At 47.7% G+C, this 15,007-nt stretch overlaps 3 protein-coding genes across 4 annotated transcripts; 1 reads left to right on the top strand and 2 right to left on the bottom strand.

The window, feature by feature from the left end:
- Nucleotides 1-3,367, top strand: LOC125535204 (probable glucuronosyltransferase Os04g0103100). The gene is made up of 4 exons (XM_048698246.1): nt 1-1,169; nt 1,606-1,855; nt 2,199-2,418; nt 3,097-3,367. The coding sequence occupies exons 1-3, from the start codon at nt 403-405 to the stop codon at nt 2,367-2,369; spliced, it is 1,188 nt and encodes a 395-aa protein (XP_048554203.1). The 5' UTR covers nt 1-402; the 3' UTR covers nt 2,370-2,418; nt 3,097-3,367.
- A 1,447-nt stretch (nt 3,368-4,814) lies between these two features.
- Nucleotides 4,815-7,733, bottom strand: LOC125535203 (eukaryotic translation initiation factor 3 subunit M-like). Of its 2 annotated transcripts, none has more exons than XM_048698245.1 (9): nt 7,390-7,733; nt 7,121-7,259; nt 6,786-6,998; nt 6,523-6,667; nt 5,865-6,015; nt 5,679-5,788; nt 5,505-5,602; nt 5,347-5,416; nt 4,815-5,164 (listed from the first exon to the last, which is right to left on the bottom strand). In XM_048698245.1, the coding sequence occupies exons 1-9, from the start codon at nt 7,616-7,618 to the stop codon at nt 5,075-5,077; spliced, it is 1,245 nt and encodes a 414-aa protein (XP_048554202.1). In that variant the 5' UTR covers nt 7,619-7,733; the 3' UTR covers nt 4,815-5,074. The 2 variants fall into 2 exon arrangements, with proteins under 2 accessions (XP_048554202.1, XP_048554201.1); XM_048698244.1 differs by having other exon boundaries at nt 7,121-7,268; nt 7,390-7,732.
- Nucleotides 7,734-12,191: 4,458 nt separating this feature from the next.
- On the bottom strand, nt 12,192-15,007 carry LOC125535202 (rhomboid-like protein 19). Its single transcript, XM_048698243.1, has 8 exons — nt 14,742-15,007; nt 14,252-14,370; nt 14,092-14,152; nt 13,635-13,801; nt 13,248-13,362; nt 12,912-13,114; nt 12,711-12,821; nt 12,192-12,575 (listed from the first exon to the last, which is right to left on the bottom strand). Exons 1-8 carry the CDS (start codon nt 14,835-14,837, stop codon nt 12,488-12,490), a joined length of 960 nt encoding a protein of 319 aa, XP_048554200.1. The 5' UTR covers nt 14,838-15,007; the 3' UTR covers nt 12,192-12,487.

Raw genomic sequence — 15,007 nt, 5'->3', positions numbered from 1 at the left:
CTCGTTCCCCTCTCCGCTCTCCTTGCAATCCATCGGCATCGCCCGCCGCGTCGTCTTCCTCTCGCCTTCCTCCTCCTCCTCCTGCTCCTCGGCCCCGCCTAACCTCCCTCCCCCTGGTCCACGGCGACCTCGGACTTTCCTCCACCAAACCGCGCCAACCCCCATTCCATTGGCCGCCTCCTCAAACATCCCCCCGCCATTCGCGCCACCATCCATTCCATTCCCATTCCTCCCTGCTCCCCCACAGCTGCTCCATCCGCCCGCTTCCGCCCCCTTTGCCTTTGACTCTCGCCGGCCGGAATCGGCCCAACTCCCCCCTTCTTATCCCCGCCCTCCCTCTCCCCGGACCCCTCAGCCCAGCAAGTTCTTTGGAAGGAAGAAGAGGTGATTTTGGTACTAGCGATGGCGTCGATCCGGCGGCCGCACTCGCCGGCCAGGGCGCAGCACCTGCTGCGGCACAACCACCCCTTCGCCACCGCCTCGCCGCCCTCCTCGCCGCTGCGCCACGCCTCCTCCGCCGCCTCGGCCGCCGCGCCCTCCTCCTCGCCCAGGAAGCCGGGCTACCCGCACCCGTTCCTCTTCTTCACCCGCCGCCCGCTGCCGCGCTTCGCCGCCTTCTTCCTCCTCGGCTCCTTCATCGGCCTGCTCCACCTCCTCTCCCACCTCCCGCTCCACCACACCCTCCCCGCCCATTCCTCCTCCTCCCCCCACCTCACCCACCTCCAGCAGCAGCAGCAGGACCAACCCATGACCCAGCAGCAGCAGCAGTACCTAGCCGACGACGCCGCCGGCGGCGACGAGGAGGACGCCAACAAGCTGCTCATCGTCGTCACGCCCACGCGCGCGCGGGCGTCGCAGGCCTACTACCTCAGCCGGATGGGCCAGACGCTGCGCCTCGTCCGCCCGCCCGTGCTCTGGGTCGTCGTCGAGGCCGGCAGGCCCACCCCGGAGGCCGCCCTCGCGCTGCGCCGCACCGCCGTCATGCACCGCTACGTCGGCTGCTGCGACGCCCTCAACGCCTCCGCCTCCCCCGCCGTCGACTTCCGCCCGCACCAGCTCAACGCCGGCCTCGAGGTCGTCGAGAACCACCGCCTCGACGGCGTCGTCTACTTCGCCGACGAGGAGGGCGTCTACTCCCTGCCGCTCTTCGACCGCCTCCGCCAGATCAGGTACCCCCATCTCCCCCATCCCGCCTTCAGATTCAGCCGTGTATGCCTACGAAATGTGCGATCTTTGACCAATTTTTATTACACATCTGAAGAATCAAGATCCAAGTTCCAATGTATGCTTGCTTTCTAGGACGGCAAAGCAAAATTTGGCATCTAGAGCTCAAATATCAAAACTTCATCCAAGGAGTTGCTATCCGAATTGAATTTTTTTGTTTTCTTAGAAGATTCGGTAGTGCACATGATTTACCTTCCAGGTTGCCATTGATGCTTCAATCTCAGCACACATTCCTTGCCTGGAACAGCAGTTAGTATCTGCTAGTCTGGCAAGCAAATGAATCTGAAACCTTATGCTCTGTTTATCACTGGATAAAATTGGATGATGTGTAAAGCTCCATCCAACTCATTGTTGACTTGCTGCTGCCTGTCATTGATTTAGGAGGTTCGGCACATGGCCTGTTCCGACGATCTCCGAGGGCGGCCACGACGTGGTGCTGGAAGGGCCCGTATGCAAGCAGAACCAAGTTGTGGGGTGGCACACAAGTGGGGATGCCAACAAGCTCCAGAGATTTCATGTCGCCATGTCGGGCTTCGCGTTCAACAGCACCATGCTCTGGGATCCCAGGCTGAGGTCCCATCGGGCCTGGAACTCGATCCGGCACCCGGAAATGGTGGAACAGGGCTTCCAAGTAAGCTCCTCCTTGCTTGTCTTTAGATCTCTTGAGTTACACATAACATGTTCAAGTCAAGTACTATAATGGCTAGTACTGTATGAGTGTTCATTTTAATTGATCGGCATTTTGTCCTGTCCTAACCGCTATACCGACACCGCAAACGTGGAAATTCAAAATAGAACAAAAGGTGTCAATGGAGCAAAATAAGAACAAGAAAACAGTTGTATGTAGCCATCTAACAACATGGTGATCAATCAAACAAATGGGAGATCCCATTTGCAAGCTTTGTTTGGGCCTTATTGGCTATGCTTTTCTGCATGGGGTATTAACAGCTGAGATTCTTCTTGTTACTTTGCAGGGAACCACGTTTGTGGAGCAGTTAGTGGAGGATGAGAGCCAGATGGAGGGCATACCTGCAGACTGCTCCCAAATAATGAACTGGCATGTGCCATTTGGATCTGAGAGCCCGGTCTATCCCAAAGGGTGGCGGTCCGCGGCGAATCTGGATGTGATTATCCCTCTAAAATAAATAGTTTCATCAGCAGCTCTGTTCATCAAAGCACTAACTCGTTTGACAGGTCGGTTTACTTTTCGATCCCCTCTCGCAAACTCTGCTTTCGCTCTCTGCATCTGGATTGCGATGCGTCGTTGTTTCTCACTTATTGTGTGTTTGTGTCCTTCAACTTGACACTAGCAACTATACACGGGTGTCATTTGGTTATGTTTGTCCTGTCTCTTTATTCCAGTGACATTTTCTCCACGAAATTGCAGAAAGTGTGCAATGGTAGGGCTCGGTGTGTTAGATTAGTTGGCATCTGATTGTGACCCCTTTGAATTTTCATCTACCGGGTGTCCTTGGTTGACGGTGACAACGGTGTGTGCGGCTGGCTTTCAGTCACCATGCAATTAATTATTTCCATGGAAATATTTCTACGTCACGCAACGCTAGATTGGTTCGATTTAATAATCTTCTGATAATTTGATGTATATCCATTAAGCTGAATAATGAAGGATGCGGTTCAGACCGCTACCGAACTGTAGTTAAATGACACAAATTGATATCAGTTGATTATAAAAAAATGAGGCGAACTTCGCAAGAACCGGCCTATGCATTTGTTTGCGTACATCACAGCTATCGCTTTCGCCTTGGAATAAGTTCTTTTTTCCAAGCCTCTGAATAAGTTTGTATCTTAGTTGTTGCAATGCATTTATGCTTAGAACTTTATCTGAACCCAATTGCTGGTGCTTTGTTTCAGGCATTTACATAGCAGTTGAGCCTTGAAGATTGGGCTTAACAGGTGCAGAGGCATTCCAGGCTGACTTACCTTTGAGCGCAGCGGCGGCTCTTGGCAAGACATTGCTACATAGTAGTTTTCGCAGTACGACTTTTGAGAAATATTTTGTAGGATGGAGAACTGGTGGGGCAACTCAACTCTTTGCCGTGTAAATGTAAATGTTGTCGCGATTTGTATTCATTTGTTGAGTTGCAAAAGCCAAAAGGTGAAATATATATGCAAGATTTGAATATCTTTCAGTTGTTGCACATGGTCTTGGTAGATGCTCAATACAAAGGTTTAAAGGTGCCCTTTGATTCGCAGGATTCTTGAAATGCATGAATAGGAGAAATTTTAGTTGAATGTCTACTAAGATCCTATAGGATTAGAAAATCGTAGGAATTTAGATCAAAGAGTGTTTGATGACCAAGAGGTTTGTGGATGGAAATTTTCCTCTAGAAAGGAGTCTAGAGCAATTTTTACAAAAAAATACTCTCTTTGTTCACTTTTATAAGACCTTGAAGACATTTTAGACAATGTGCAAAACAGCCTATTTTAGTTGTCTAAAACGACTTACAAAAGTGAACGGAGGGAGTAGATCCAAGGATTCCAATACTGTGGATGTATGTACAAAAAAAATCATAAGAATTCAAATCATTGAAAAAATCTTATTAATTTCTTTGAAACAAAGGAGCCCTTATTGACAGACTCAAGCTATTTGAGTGTGCACTCTACCGGATGAACGAATTCAGAATACAACTTGCTTGGAACACAAAAAATTTGCAGGACGCAAGGGAAAAAAAACAGGTTCTAGACCGGCATTTAGATTTCAGCACGACATCCAGCTAAAACACCAGCTGCTTGATACAAATTCTGAATAATCCCAAAGCCAAATCTTTGAAAAGAAACATTCATCATGATAAACAGGCATCCACTATGAACAATCAGGAATGTGTGTAACCAAGTAACAGCTGACTTGAAGTATTTGTTGTAGGATGGAGAACTAGTGGGGCAACTCTGACTCTTTACCATGCAAATGTAAATGTTGTCACGATTTGTATTCATTTGTTGAGTTGGAAATGACAAAAGGTGAAATATATAAACCTTTGAATATCTTTCAGTTGCACATTGTCTTGGTAGATGTTCAATACAAAGGTTAAAGGCGCTCTTTGATTCGCAAGGTTTTCGAAATGCAGGAATAGGAGAAATTGATGGTGACTGTACTCTTAGATCCTGTAGGATTAGAAAGTCATAGGAATTCAGATCAAAACAGTGTTTGATGGACAAAAGAATTTGTACAAGGGGTTTGAGTGGATGGAAATTTTCCTCAAAGGAGTCAAGAGCAATCTTTACAGAAAAAAGGACCTAAGGATTCCATTACTGTGGATGTATGTACAAAAAAAATCATTAGAATCAAATCATAAAAAAAATCTCATGTAATTTTATTGAATCAAAGGAGCCCTCATTGACAGACTCAAACAGTTGGTGATACTACGCTCAATCTATTTGAGCATGCACTCATACTGGATGAACAAACTCAGAACACAACTTGATTCGAAGAATTATTGCAGAACAAGATGAAAAAATAATCAGGTCCTAAACAAGCATTTAGATTTCAGCACACGACATCCAGCTAAAAACACCAGCTGCTTGATAAAAATGAACATGATACAAATTCTCAATAACCCCAAAGCCAAACCTTGGAAAAGAACAATCATCATGATAAAACAGGCATCCAGTATGAACAATCGCGATTCTGTAACAAGTAACTGCTGACTTCAAGCATGGCTTTTGTCTACAAAATTCATGCAACATGAGATTGCTTAGCATGCCATTGCAACCAGGATCTAGCCAAGCATGGTCACAGGGCAGAAGTATTTCAGATTACAAGACATCTAATACAAAAGGATTGCTCGTCTAATCTCTCAGGCTATAATCTCAATTTAGGGACTCCCTCCGATCAGCGGATCATCAATCCTTGCATCCCCTGCCCGCCATCTTCAGTCACCTTGTTAGCTTGGATTGTGTTGATAGCATTTGCAATGTTTCCCTGTAGCAGAATTTTAAGAGGAAACTGGATTAGTTGCTCGGTAAGCACCTATAAGTTCTCTAGGTCACTGTAGGAGTTACATCTGACATTCATCAAGAAATTGGAAAGCTATGCATGTTCTTACTGAACTTGTTTGCAGCTGAAAATTATCTACTGAAATTCAAGGCAAGGTAGAGGCTTACCCTCCACACTCCAAGCTTTGAACGTAGACTCTGCCATTGTGGCATCCCGAAGACCCTCGAAGTATGCCGGCTGAAATTACATACCAGACCAAGTATTAACCAAAGAGGAAAGCATAACACTGTAATATGGACCAAGAAAGTCTTGTGGATATGAATACCTGACAATGACCAATTGATTAAGCTGGTCAACTTTGCAGTCCAAAATCTTGGATGAAATTGCTTTCACAATCCAATATTCCACCTCATCATCATTGATCTAACAAAGAATTAAAAAAGTCAATATGACATTAAATCAAGTGAACAACAATAGGAAGGCAAGGTAAGCCGATTACCTCAAGGGCTTTTGTAATTGCAGAGTAAGGAATTTCCCCAGAACAATGGCCGCTCAGATCAAGCAGGGACATCAGACGCATTTTGGTTATGCACTCCTCATGAACCAGTCCTGTAGACGGTCCACCATTAGATATCCAAAAGTTGAAGCAACATAGAATTGCTAGTATTGGTTCACCAGTACATACCATATCCTTGCAGCAAGGTAGAGTTAGCAGTCTGAAACGCTAAATAAGAATCAAGCCTCAGAGTAAGGAATATCTTCAGTAGCTCATAAACTGGCTGATACTTCTCATCTTTCTCGAGCTGTGCAACAGCTGGCATATCAAGCAGGTCACACTGCAATAAGCATATTTCCATCAATACAGGTATATAAGGTTTGCCAAGGTTAAAACTTGCTAAATAAATCCCTCAAGAATTTCAGAACCAACTGTTGGCATACAAGGCACAACGACATACAAAGCAGTAGCAGAGGAATTGGGCAATACAATGCGCAGCGACACAAGTTTGTGTAAGCAATAATCCATCAAACCAAAAGAAGAAAGCTTGTAAGGGACATCTTGTCACAATGTTGGCTCGGGCTGGTAGTAACCAGAAATATTTAAGGTTGACAAATTAACATTTGCAGGCTAGTGCGAGAAGATAGGTTTAGCCTTACATTTAATATAGTGATATTTGACTGTTATAACCAAATTTACATTTGATGACATGATTGGAGAATGGCATGTTATATCATGTTCTGGTAAGAACAAAGCGATGCAAGACTCACAGAGAATCAAACTCATAGCATGCATTATGTCTCTCACTAGATTTTTTGCAGAGATGTGAGCCAAAGGATGAAAGTACCTGATAGAGATCAGATGACTTGACAAACTCGATGATTGCTGCAGCAGCTTCTTCCTTTGCCGCACCGATTGCGTCGGCATCATCAGCCGATCCATCAAACGTGGCCAGGTACTTGTTCAGAAACTTGAAGTACTCCTTGGTCATGCTGTCAATCGTCATCATAACAAGAATGGATTCCATCAGTATACAATCTTGTCATGTTACTTACACACTGGTTAAAAAAATGCAAGGAACTTGGAAGCAAAGGGCAATGCGTGCCGCACCCCTTCTGGTCTTTAAGAATCCTGGTGACGGCAAGGAACAGGTCCCTCTGCTCCGGCTTGCCGATGCCCCAGTAAGCGACAAAGGCGTCGATGTTCTTGAAGGTGGGGACGACGCAGTCGGCGGCCCTCCCGGCGGCGGCGAGCTCGAGCGCCTTCCTGTAGACCAAGGCCTTGCCGGAGAGGCTTGGAAGCAGGTTGTACAGGCTGAACAGGCTGCACACACACCACACATTGGCAGAGGAAATACAAGATTCGTCGTCAGGAAACTTATATCGCAAAATCCGATACAGGGAGGCAGGGATGGTGCGAGGGTCGCCGCCGCCGCCGCCGCTTACACTTTGATGCGCAGCGTAGGCTTCTCGCCCGGCTGGTGGGTGAGCTTGGCGCAGATGAGCCTGGCGATCTCCAGCGCCTCGTCCTCGGATCCGGCCTTGGTGACGAGGTTGCAGATGACGGTGAGGGAGCACTCGAGATCTGCGGCCGCTAACAGCGAGCAACGCGGGATAAGCAAGGCGCAATTTTCAACAAGAAATCGATAGGGATGGAGAAGGAGAGGGGAGGGGGGGGGGGGGGGGGGGGGGGGGGGGGGGGGGGGGAGAGGTACCTTTGTCGGAGAGGCGTGGGGCGAGGAGGAGGAGGTCGGCGTTGGCGAGCATGAGGGTGGCCATGTCGAGCCAGCGGCCGGCGAGGACGTGCTGCTGCGCCTCGGCGCAGAGGCGGGCAACCTCCGGGTCGGCGACCTCGGCGCCCGCGTCGGCCCAGGCGAGCTCCGCCGTGGAGCGCACCACCGCCAGCATCGGCTCCTCCTCCGTGGTGTTGACGATCGTCGCCATGGTCGGCTCCTTCTCTCCTCCGCGCTAGGGTACGCCGCCGCCGCCGCCGGAGTGGGGGAGGGAGAGCAGGGGATTGGTATTGGGAGGCGACAGGGAGCCAAAGAGAGGAAGAGGAAACCCTAAAACTTAACACCCGACGCCTCGGGCCCACGGGTCAGTTGGTGTCTAGGCCCTGAGTCCAACCGTCTGATCCAAAACCACATTGTTCTCATCTATAAATAAATAAATAAAATTATAGCACATTTTTCTGAACATCAGTACAGTCACAAGCACTCATATTAGGCACATACAGTGAACCAACATGTGGTTGGATGGTTAGAGGGACTGTGGTATCCCCAGTCCACTAGGGTTCAAATCCTGGTGATATGTCGGCTCAGTCTTTCGAAGGTGTGTGTCACATCGACCTCGGCATGACCTACCCGCTTTAAATATGTTTTTTTTTCCGCTAGAGGCGACACCTGGTATACTTTATATACACAAACTAACGGAAGCCAAAGTCGACATTGTTGAGCCCTTGTTTGCTACTCCCTCCATCCGAGAAAAGTTGTCTTTGTAGCAATTTTACGAAAACCTCCTCAGTGTATTCCCGACAAACGACGAACTCCCCCATCTCCGCTCCTCTCCCCGCCGGCTCCCCCTGCTCGTCTCCTCCCTTGCCGGAGCCCTCTGCTCGGCTCCCCAAGAAGCTTCTGCTGGCGTCGCCGGAGATTCCCCGCGCAAGAAGGTCCCTGCTCTGCTCCCCCTCCTTGTTCCCCTCCTCCTCCGTCGTGTTGCTTCCCCGGGCGAGGAGAAGCATCGATTTTTCTGACCTCCTCCGACAGAAGCCACAACTGCCCTACTCCACCACCGCCACAGCTTGCCGCCGCCGTAACTGCCTCCTCCGCGTCTCTCTCCTGCTCGCGCAGCTCCAGCTTGCCTTCCGCCCCTAGCTTCCCCCTCCCTAGTGACCTCCGCGCTCTGCTCCGGCTGCTTCAGATCCGGCGTCGGCAAGGCTGATATGGTGGCTGCGAGGCCAGACGGCAGGAGACGTAGCCGACGAGCCCGACGACAGCAAGCTCGATGGCGAGTTCGACGGCGGCGGAGACGTCTTCTGTACTGCTACTGCGAGCTCCACCATCCCTTCACATACTATGCTGCGAGCTCGACGACGGCGGTGGCGTCTTCTTGGCAGGTTAAGCCTCCCTCCTTCAATTACCCTCCATGATTTATGTGTCAAAACTGATTTTTTTACTGAAATTTGCTGTTTCTGACATTTGCTTAAGACTGCGAGGATCACACTTGTTTCATGATGTGGCAACTGGTATTTCTTCAGATACCAAAACATGGTAGACAAATCTCACTAGGGGATCACACTTGGCCATTTGTTTCATGATGTGGCAAGTAATTTAGTCATTTGTTTCAGACTGCAATCAAGTCATTTGTCATTGTTTCAAAACTCTTCAGACTGCTAGATTCAAGTTCTGCTGTAACTGAAAAAAGGGACAGAACCACACCTGAATAATTTTCGAGTTCAGAACCACACATTTTATCATCCTACTTCCAGGAATTTTCCTGATGAACCTGACATGATTTATTGGTAGGGGTATTCACTAGTCTACTAAGTCCAGATAGGAGTAGAAAATTGAACTTTGCATTGTTGGACTGACAGGAGTAGAAAATTTGGAGTACACAGTGTACTGAGTTGTACTGAGTTCTCTTACTCAGTCAAATTACTCTTGGCTGTAGCTCCCAGACAAAATTAAGCGAATCGGAACTTACTATTGCAAATAAATTTCTGATGTTTGAAAACATCACGACTTCTGAAAAATGCCCATGGGTACAATGTAGGTGTAGTAGGTTTTTGCCCATTTGCAAGTTTGGCATATCTTGCATGGGTTCAGGTACATCAGTATGTTGTTTCTATACCGGTAAGCTGGCATCAACCAAATTTAAGTTGTTTAGAACAACAAAATGACCAAGATTTAGATTGTTTAGGAACAAGTTATTTTTTATACGCTCACTGAAGATTGTTGTTCCTGAATCAACATCAAGTTTAGGAATAAGTGTGTTCCTAAATAATCTTCAGTTTAGGAACAATCTTCAGTTTCCACTAAGTATGACAAATAAATTCAATGCAAAATTAAGATGCAAGAAGCTTCAAGTTGATTTCAGAAATGTTCTGACATGATCAGACTGAATTAGTAATTCAGAAATGTTCAATGTAAAAATTCAGAATGTTTTACTCACTGAATTTTCATTCTTATTCTTACTGTCAAAACCCTACATCTTGTCTCTCTGTTTTTTAAAGCTGTTGTTAATTTCAGAGTACTCAATATTGTTAATTTCAGAGTACATCAATACTGCTATCTTACTGTGATCTTCATTTGCATAAATCTTGACAATCATTTGATCAAACACAGAATTCAGTCAATATTCAGTCATACACAGAGTTAATGCTCTAGAACTCCAGCTGACAATATTCAGTCATTTGATAAGAAGATGCTTGATGATCTTGTTGCTGCTGTTTTATTCAGTTTCTGCCATTACAGATCAATCTGTAGATCATGTTGTTTCATTTGATAAGAACCTGCTGCTTGTAACTGGAAATATAAATCAATCTACAGAAGCCAACAGCTAACTGAATTTTTTTATGTCAATTGCCTGCAGTCGCCAACAGCAGCAGCAGAGGCGATCAGCAGTAGCCAACAGCAGGAGCAGGGTGGGGACTCGATTGGGCAGGCGGCAGCGGCAGCAGCTGCAGAGGTCTGTAGGTCGTCTCGCTGCCGGGGAGGCGGGGAAGATCCGCGAGGCACTGCCTGCCGAAGTCAGCGGAGAGAGGAGCGGCGACCGAGGTTGGCAGCGGCGGCTGGAGTTGCCGCGGGCGTGAGGAACCGGCCGGGGACGCGAGCAGGGCGACGAGGAGGAGGTGCCCGTCGAGGTGGTCGCCTTGCCGGAGCAGCCGCAGGTGGGCGGCCAGGCAGCTCACCTCCGTGCGGCGCAGGTTCGCACGGCGGAGCAGCCGCAGGTGGGCAGAGGAGGTAGGCGGCGCAGTTTCGCCGGTGGGCGGCGACGCGGTGGCTGGTCGACCCGGTGGACGGCGGCCGGGCGGTGGAATTGCGTGGCGGGGCGCCGGCTGGTCCTCGGATTGAAGACCAACTCGCCTCCGTGGTCGCGACGATGGGCGGCGGAGGCAGGCACCTGGTGGAGGGAGTGGGCGGCGGCGGGTGGTCGCGGGAGCGCTGCGAGCGCCGGAGCACGGCAGCGGAATCCCACGGCGACGGCCACTGGCGACGCGCGGGGACGGACAAAGGAAGAAGAAGGGGGAAGGACCTATTTGTTGCTGTTTTAAAATTACGAGGTTTGTTTCGCAAAAAAACCAGTGTACTGTGCGTGTGACAACTTTTCCCGGACGGAGGGAGTAGTTAACATTTCCCGCCTTCATTCAATCGACTTGTAAAATGTTGCATTCTGCTCTTTTCGTTGTCATGTATCAGCATGAAAACATGCATGGTTTGGATGTTGCACTATCTTTTGTATGTCTAATCATTGCTATCTCCCCTCTTTCAACTTTATAGAGAGGCGCGATGGGGGAATTGCCCTTTGGTTCCTATGTGTGTATATGCCTGATATGGGGAGAAAATTTAAGAAAAAAATCAAACAAGTTTAGAAGTTTTTCTAGAATAAATTTGACTTTCTTTTGTACTGGTATATAAATTTTAATGATTAAAAAACCGCCGTTGACATCAGGAAAAAAACAAAAAATGCTGCTATTACAAGTCACTATTCATACTATTTTGGCAGATCTTTTTTTGTATTTTGCCCTAAGCTCAACGGGGTTTTACAAGTACAAGGGAAGGCCAAGTTTATTTCAAAAATATTTTCAGATTTTTTAAATTTTATTTAATGATTAGTTTTATTTTCTCTATATAGGGTGTATATACATCCAGGAACTTTGCGAAATGGCCCTAGGAATCAAAATGAACAACAAAACTCATGAAGAAAATTAAAATGAGAGAAAAAAGTCACAAAAATATCACTTGCATAGAATGTGCATGCTGTCCAAGTGCTTGTAATTTTTCATTCGAGCAAATAACTTTTTTGTACCTTGAAAAAAATTACAATTTTTGTGGCTCCTGAAAAGCAAAGTTTAAGAACTAACCTCTTTTCTAGGTAGTGCACGATACTCATAATTTTCCACATTAATTTACAAGCACACAAAAGACTGACATTGGAATTGTTCGCAATGGACTAATATTCATTCGTGGGCTCAGTCGTATTTTTTTTTTCATTTGACCATCAGCTTTTGATACTATGAGGAGAATATAAGACAAAAGTTAAGAGAAATCGATCTGCACAACAATTGTGGCGTTTTAATGTGGGTGTATTTACGGATTTGTATACACTCTTCTTCATAATCTGCAGTAACTACTTTCTAAACTTATCTCTTTGCCAGTATGCCTTCAGGTCAGATCACACATAAATTCTCAGGGAGAATTGATTATTTGATCCGAATTCTTTGGGCAGGATCACAAACACATCTAGTTTACTGCCTGTCCATCCAAGCTATTATTGTTCGACTGAAATCACAGTTCACTTGGAAAAAATACTTCACATTGTTACTGACAAGTCATTCTTTTTCTACATTACAACATCGGGGGCAGGGGACGCCGCCCTTTTTCTTCTTTCCTCACTGTAATCAGGAACTACAACACAATTTAACCAACCAATATTCTCGAAACAAGGAAACAAAAAAAGGGGCAGTAAAGTATTATCATATCATCGGTCCACTGTAAAAATGAATATGCTCCCCAGAACACAAATCCGAGGAGTTACAAAGCACGGAGGCAGGCGACCGTGGCCACTACGACGACGTAGCACAGGGGAAAATTCTTAATCTTCCGCAGAGTGAGCTGGGGCTTCGGCGTCAGCCGCATGATCCGCGGCCATCCTTTCCTCGAGAACCCTCTCGCCACGCTCCCTGCAATGGTGAGAATAGAGCTCGTGAGCTTTGGAACAATGAAATGTTTTCCAAGAACTCATGATTTTGGGTTTTCAGCTTCACTACTAGTATTTTGTGGGTTCATTTATACTGTGTTTTGCGTGTGAACCGTACCTTCTTCTCGATGCCTTGGTAGGATCGGTAACTGGGAGGGCAATTTCCGAAGGCTTGGACCTCGCGCACAGCATCCGGTCGAACAGATTAGCAACTGGGTCTGTGACTGGCCTGCAAGGATCACACACAATAAAGATTAGTTCAGAAGCTGGGTCAATGGGACAGACTTTGCCAGTGTAGTACAACGGAATTCAAAATTACCGCATGGCATCTGGGAACAAGCTGGGGAAGGAGAAGTCATCGCTTGGGTCGCCCTTAAGCCCTGTCAGCGGGTTCTTCTGGAAGTATCTCAGGTAAAGCCAGCTGACGTACATCCCAGACAACAAAGTCGGCAGGAAGTTGATGGAATCCGGCACAATGAAGGCCATGATAGTTGAGAAGCACATGACAAAGAATGGCATCCACTGCAACAGCGAGGAAGACACAGAGAGACACAGAACTTCACATCAACAAACTTGTAACTTGTCGTGGAAGAAGTATGCAACAATACAATTACCGCCTTAAACATTGTATTGTACTAGTGGTCTATCAATGTACCTTAGCCTTTATTTTCCAGAAAAAGCACATGGGGAGCTCGAGGTTTGGCAAGAGTTGCTTCAGGCCAACCAGAAAGCCAGCAAGGGCGCCATGGAAGCCAGAAAGTGGCGTTACACTGCATAGCGTGAGATGGCAAGGTTAGCTAGCTAGTGGTTATAATGTTCAATATTTCAGCCAGCAGCGTCATGCCATCTCATTTTCAGAGACTAATGTATAAACCAGAACAATCATAGTACAGTAGTACCTCAATTATCTAAGTACATATAATAAAGATTATCCAACAGAAGAGTAATAAGCACAGAAGTAGAGCCGCTATGTCTATGCTAAATGGCAATAAGTCACATGTACTACGTACATAATATAAAAGATTGATGGCTTAAAACTTACAGGAAGCTCTCTTTCCCGGTGACATAGTACAGGGCGACAGCAATGCAGAACGCAAGGATGCCGCAGATGGAGTTGACCAAGATAATGAACTTCAAGAACTCCTTGCGGCCCCAGACTGGTTCGATATCCTTCCCGCAGAAGAGAAGACCAAGGGAACTGCCAATAGCCTACAAAAACAAAACAAAATAAAAGTGGTTAACATAACGCATGGAACACACAAAGGCTGTCTAGTCTAACTTTCGAGATACTGGTATCTTGTTCTGAATTATGCTTTTCGAAAGTGGTTCTGAATTGTGCTTTCCGAAAGTGATGACCGACGGATGCTTTCAATACAATGGTTCTTTATTTGGAATGTAGTCGCACAGCTAGCCGAGTTGTTGCAAGTTTCCATTTCATAGCCATGATGGAGTAGTAATTGAATATGATTGGCGAGAGATCTACTAGCTAGTTAACTCACCCCTGGGAGGACTTGCTCAATGTAACCGGCTGTGAAGACGGTCCATACAAAGGGAATTGTCCTGTGAGACACAAAACAAACTATTAGAGATGAAATTCAGCTGCCACTTTGAACCCAACAAAATTCAGAACCGCAACAATTCATTCAGAATTTTACGCACTTGGCGGGGATGATGGCGAGGTAGTTGAGGGAGGACGGGAGGAGCTGGAGCAGCACGTAGCCGCCGATGAGCACGACGACGAGGCCCTTGCAGGTCCGCGTGAACTCCTTCCCGGGAACCTGCACGCGCGCCAACAGAAAGCATCACCCGTAAGTAACCAAAATCAACAACAATTGACCAGCAGACGCAGATCTGAGCAGCCATAGACGCAATGAGCTGCCCCGCTCGGCCGGCGGGGCGCCAGATCGAGGCCCCCGTCGGTCAACGCCGCGAGATCCCCGGATTACGCTCCCAGATCTCGCAAGAAACCAACTTGCCGGAAATGGCGGAGCGGACGGCCAGATCTCCCGCTGGCACGGCGAGATCCGGCCACCACCAACCGCCAGGATCCAGCCGTCCGGGCACGGCCGGCGAGCGAGCTAGCTCAATTCATCCACCCACACGCTGAGCAGGCAAGCAAGAGGAAAGAAGAGCAGGAGACGGTGCTTACGACGGCGGGGGGAGCTCCGGCTCCGGCCTGGTCGTCCGCGGCTCCGGCGCCGTGGGACTCGGCCGTCGGGGCCTGCAGCGGCTGGCTCTCCATCATCCCTGCCTGGTCAGTCAGATCTCCCCTGCTGCCTACCTCGCGCCTCTCCTTGCCGACTCCTTGGTTTAGTAGAGGCGCACGAGGGAGGGAGAGGTTGTTGGGGGTCAAAGCCTCAGCTCGGGTAAGCGGAGGGGGAGAAGTGGCTGGCTGCTGGCTCACTGCCTACCTCG

This window comes from Triticum urartu, chromosome 2 (genome assembly GCF_003073215.2).
Source record: "Triticum urartu cultivar G1812 chromosome 2, Tu2.1, whole genome shotgun sequence".
Lineage (NCBI taxonomy): Eukaryota > Viridiplantae > Streptophyta > Magnoliopsida > Poales > Poaceae > Triticum > Triticum urartu.
Note: the sequence above shows the minus strand (reverse complement) of the source record. Positions and strands in the feature narration are given on the sequence as shown.

What these genes read in the sequence shown, in the direction of transcription:
- LOC125535202 (XM_048698243.1), bottom strand. Translation starts at nt 14,837, where the DNA reads ATGATGGAGAGCCAGCCGCTGCAGGCCCCGACGGCCGAGTCCCACGGC. An exon ending in CCGGAGCTCCCCCCGCCGTC is followed by an intron (nt 14,371 to 14,741) that starts GTAAGCACCGTC and finishes GCGCGCGTGCAG; the next exon opens with GTTCCCGGGAAGGAGTTCAC. An exon ending in ACCGGGAAAGAGAGCTTCCT is followed by an intron (nt 13,363 to 13,634) that starts GTAAGTTTTAAG and finishes CACGCTATGCAG; the next exon opens with TGTAACGCCACTTTCTGGCT.
- LOC125535204 (XM_048698246.1), top strand. Translation starts at nt 403, where the DNA reads ATGGCGTCGATCCGGCGGCCGCACTCGCCGGCCAGGGCGCAGCACCTG. An exon ending in GACCGCCTCCGCCAGATCAG is followed by an intron (nt 1,170 to 1,605) that starts GTACCCCCATCT and finishes TCATTGATTTAG; the next exon opens with GAGGTTCGGCACATGGCCTG. An exon ending in TGGTGGAACAGGGCTTCCAA is followed by an intron (nt 1,856 to 2,198) that starts GTAAGCTCCTCC and finishes GTTACTTTGCAG; the next exon opens with GGAACCACGTTTGTGGAGCA.
- LOC125535203 (XM_048698244.1), bottom strand. Translation starts at nt 7,618, where the DNA reads ATGGCGACGATCGTCAACACCACGGAGGAGGAGCCGATGCTGGCGGTG. An exon ending in ATTCTTAAAGACCAGAAGGG is followed by an intron (nt 6,668 to 6,785) that starts GTGCGGCACGCA and finishes GACGATTGACAG; the next exon opens with CATGACCAAGGAGTACTTCA. An exon ending in AGTCATCTGATCTCTATCAG is followed by an intron (nt 6,016 to 6,522) that starts GTACTTTCATCC and finishes TGCTTATTGCAG; the next exon opens with TGTGACCTGCTTGATATGCC.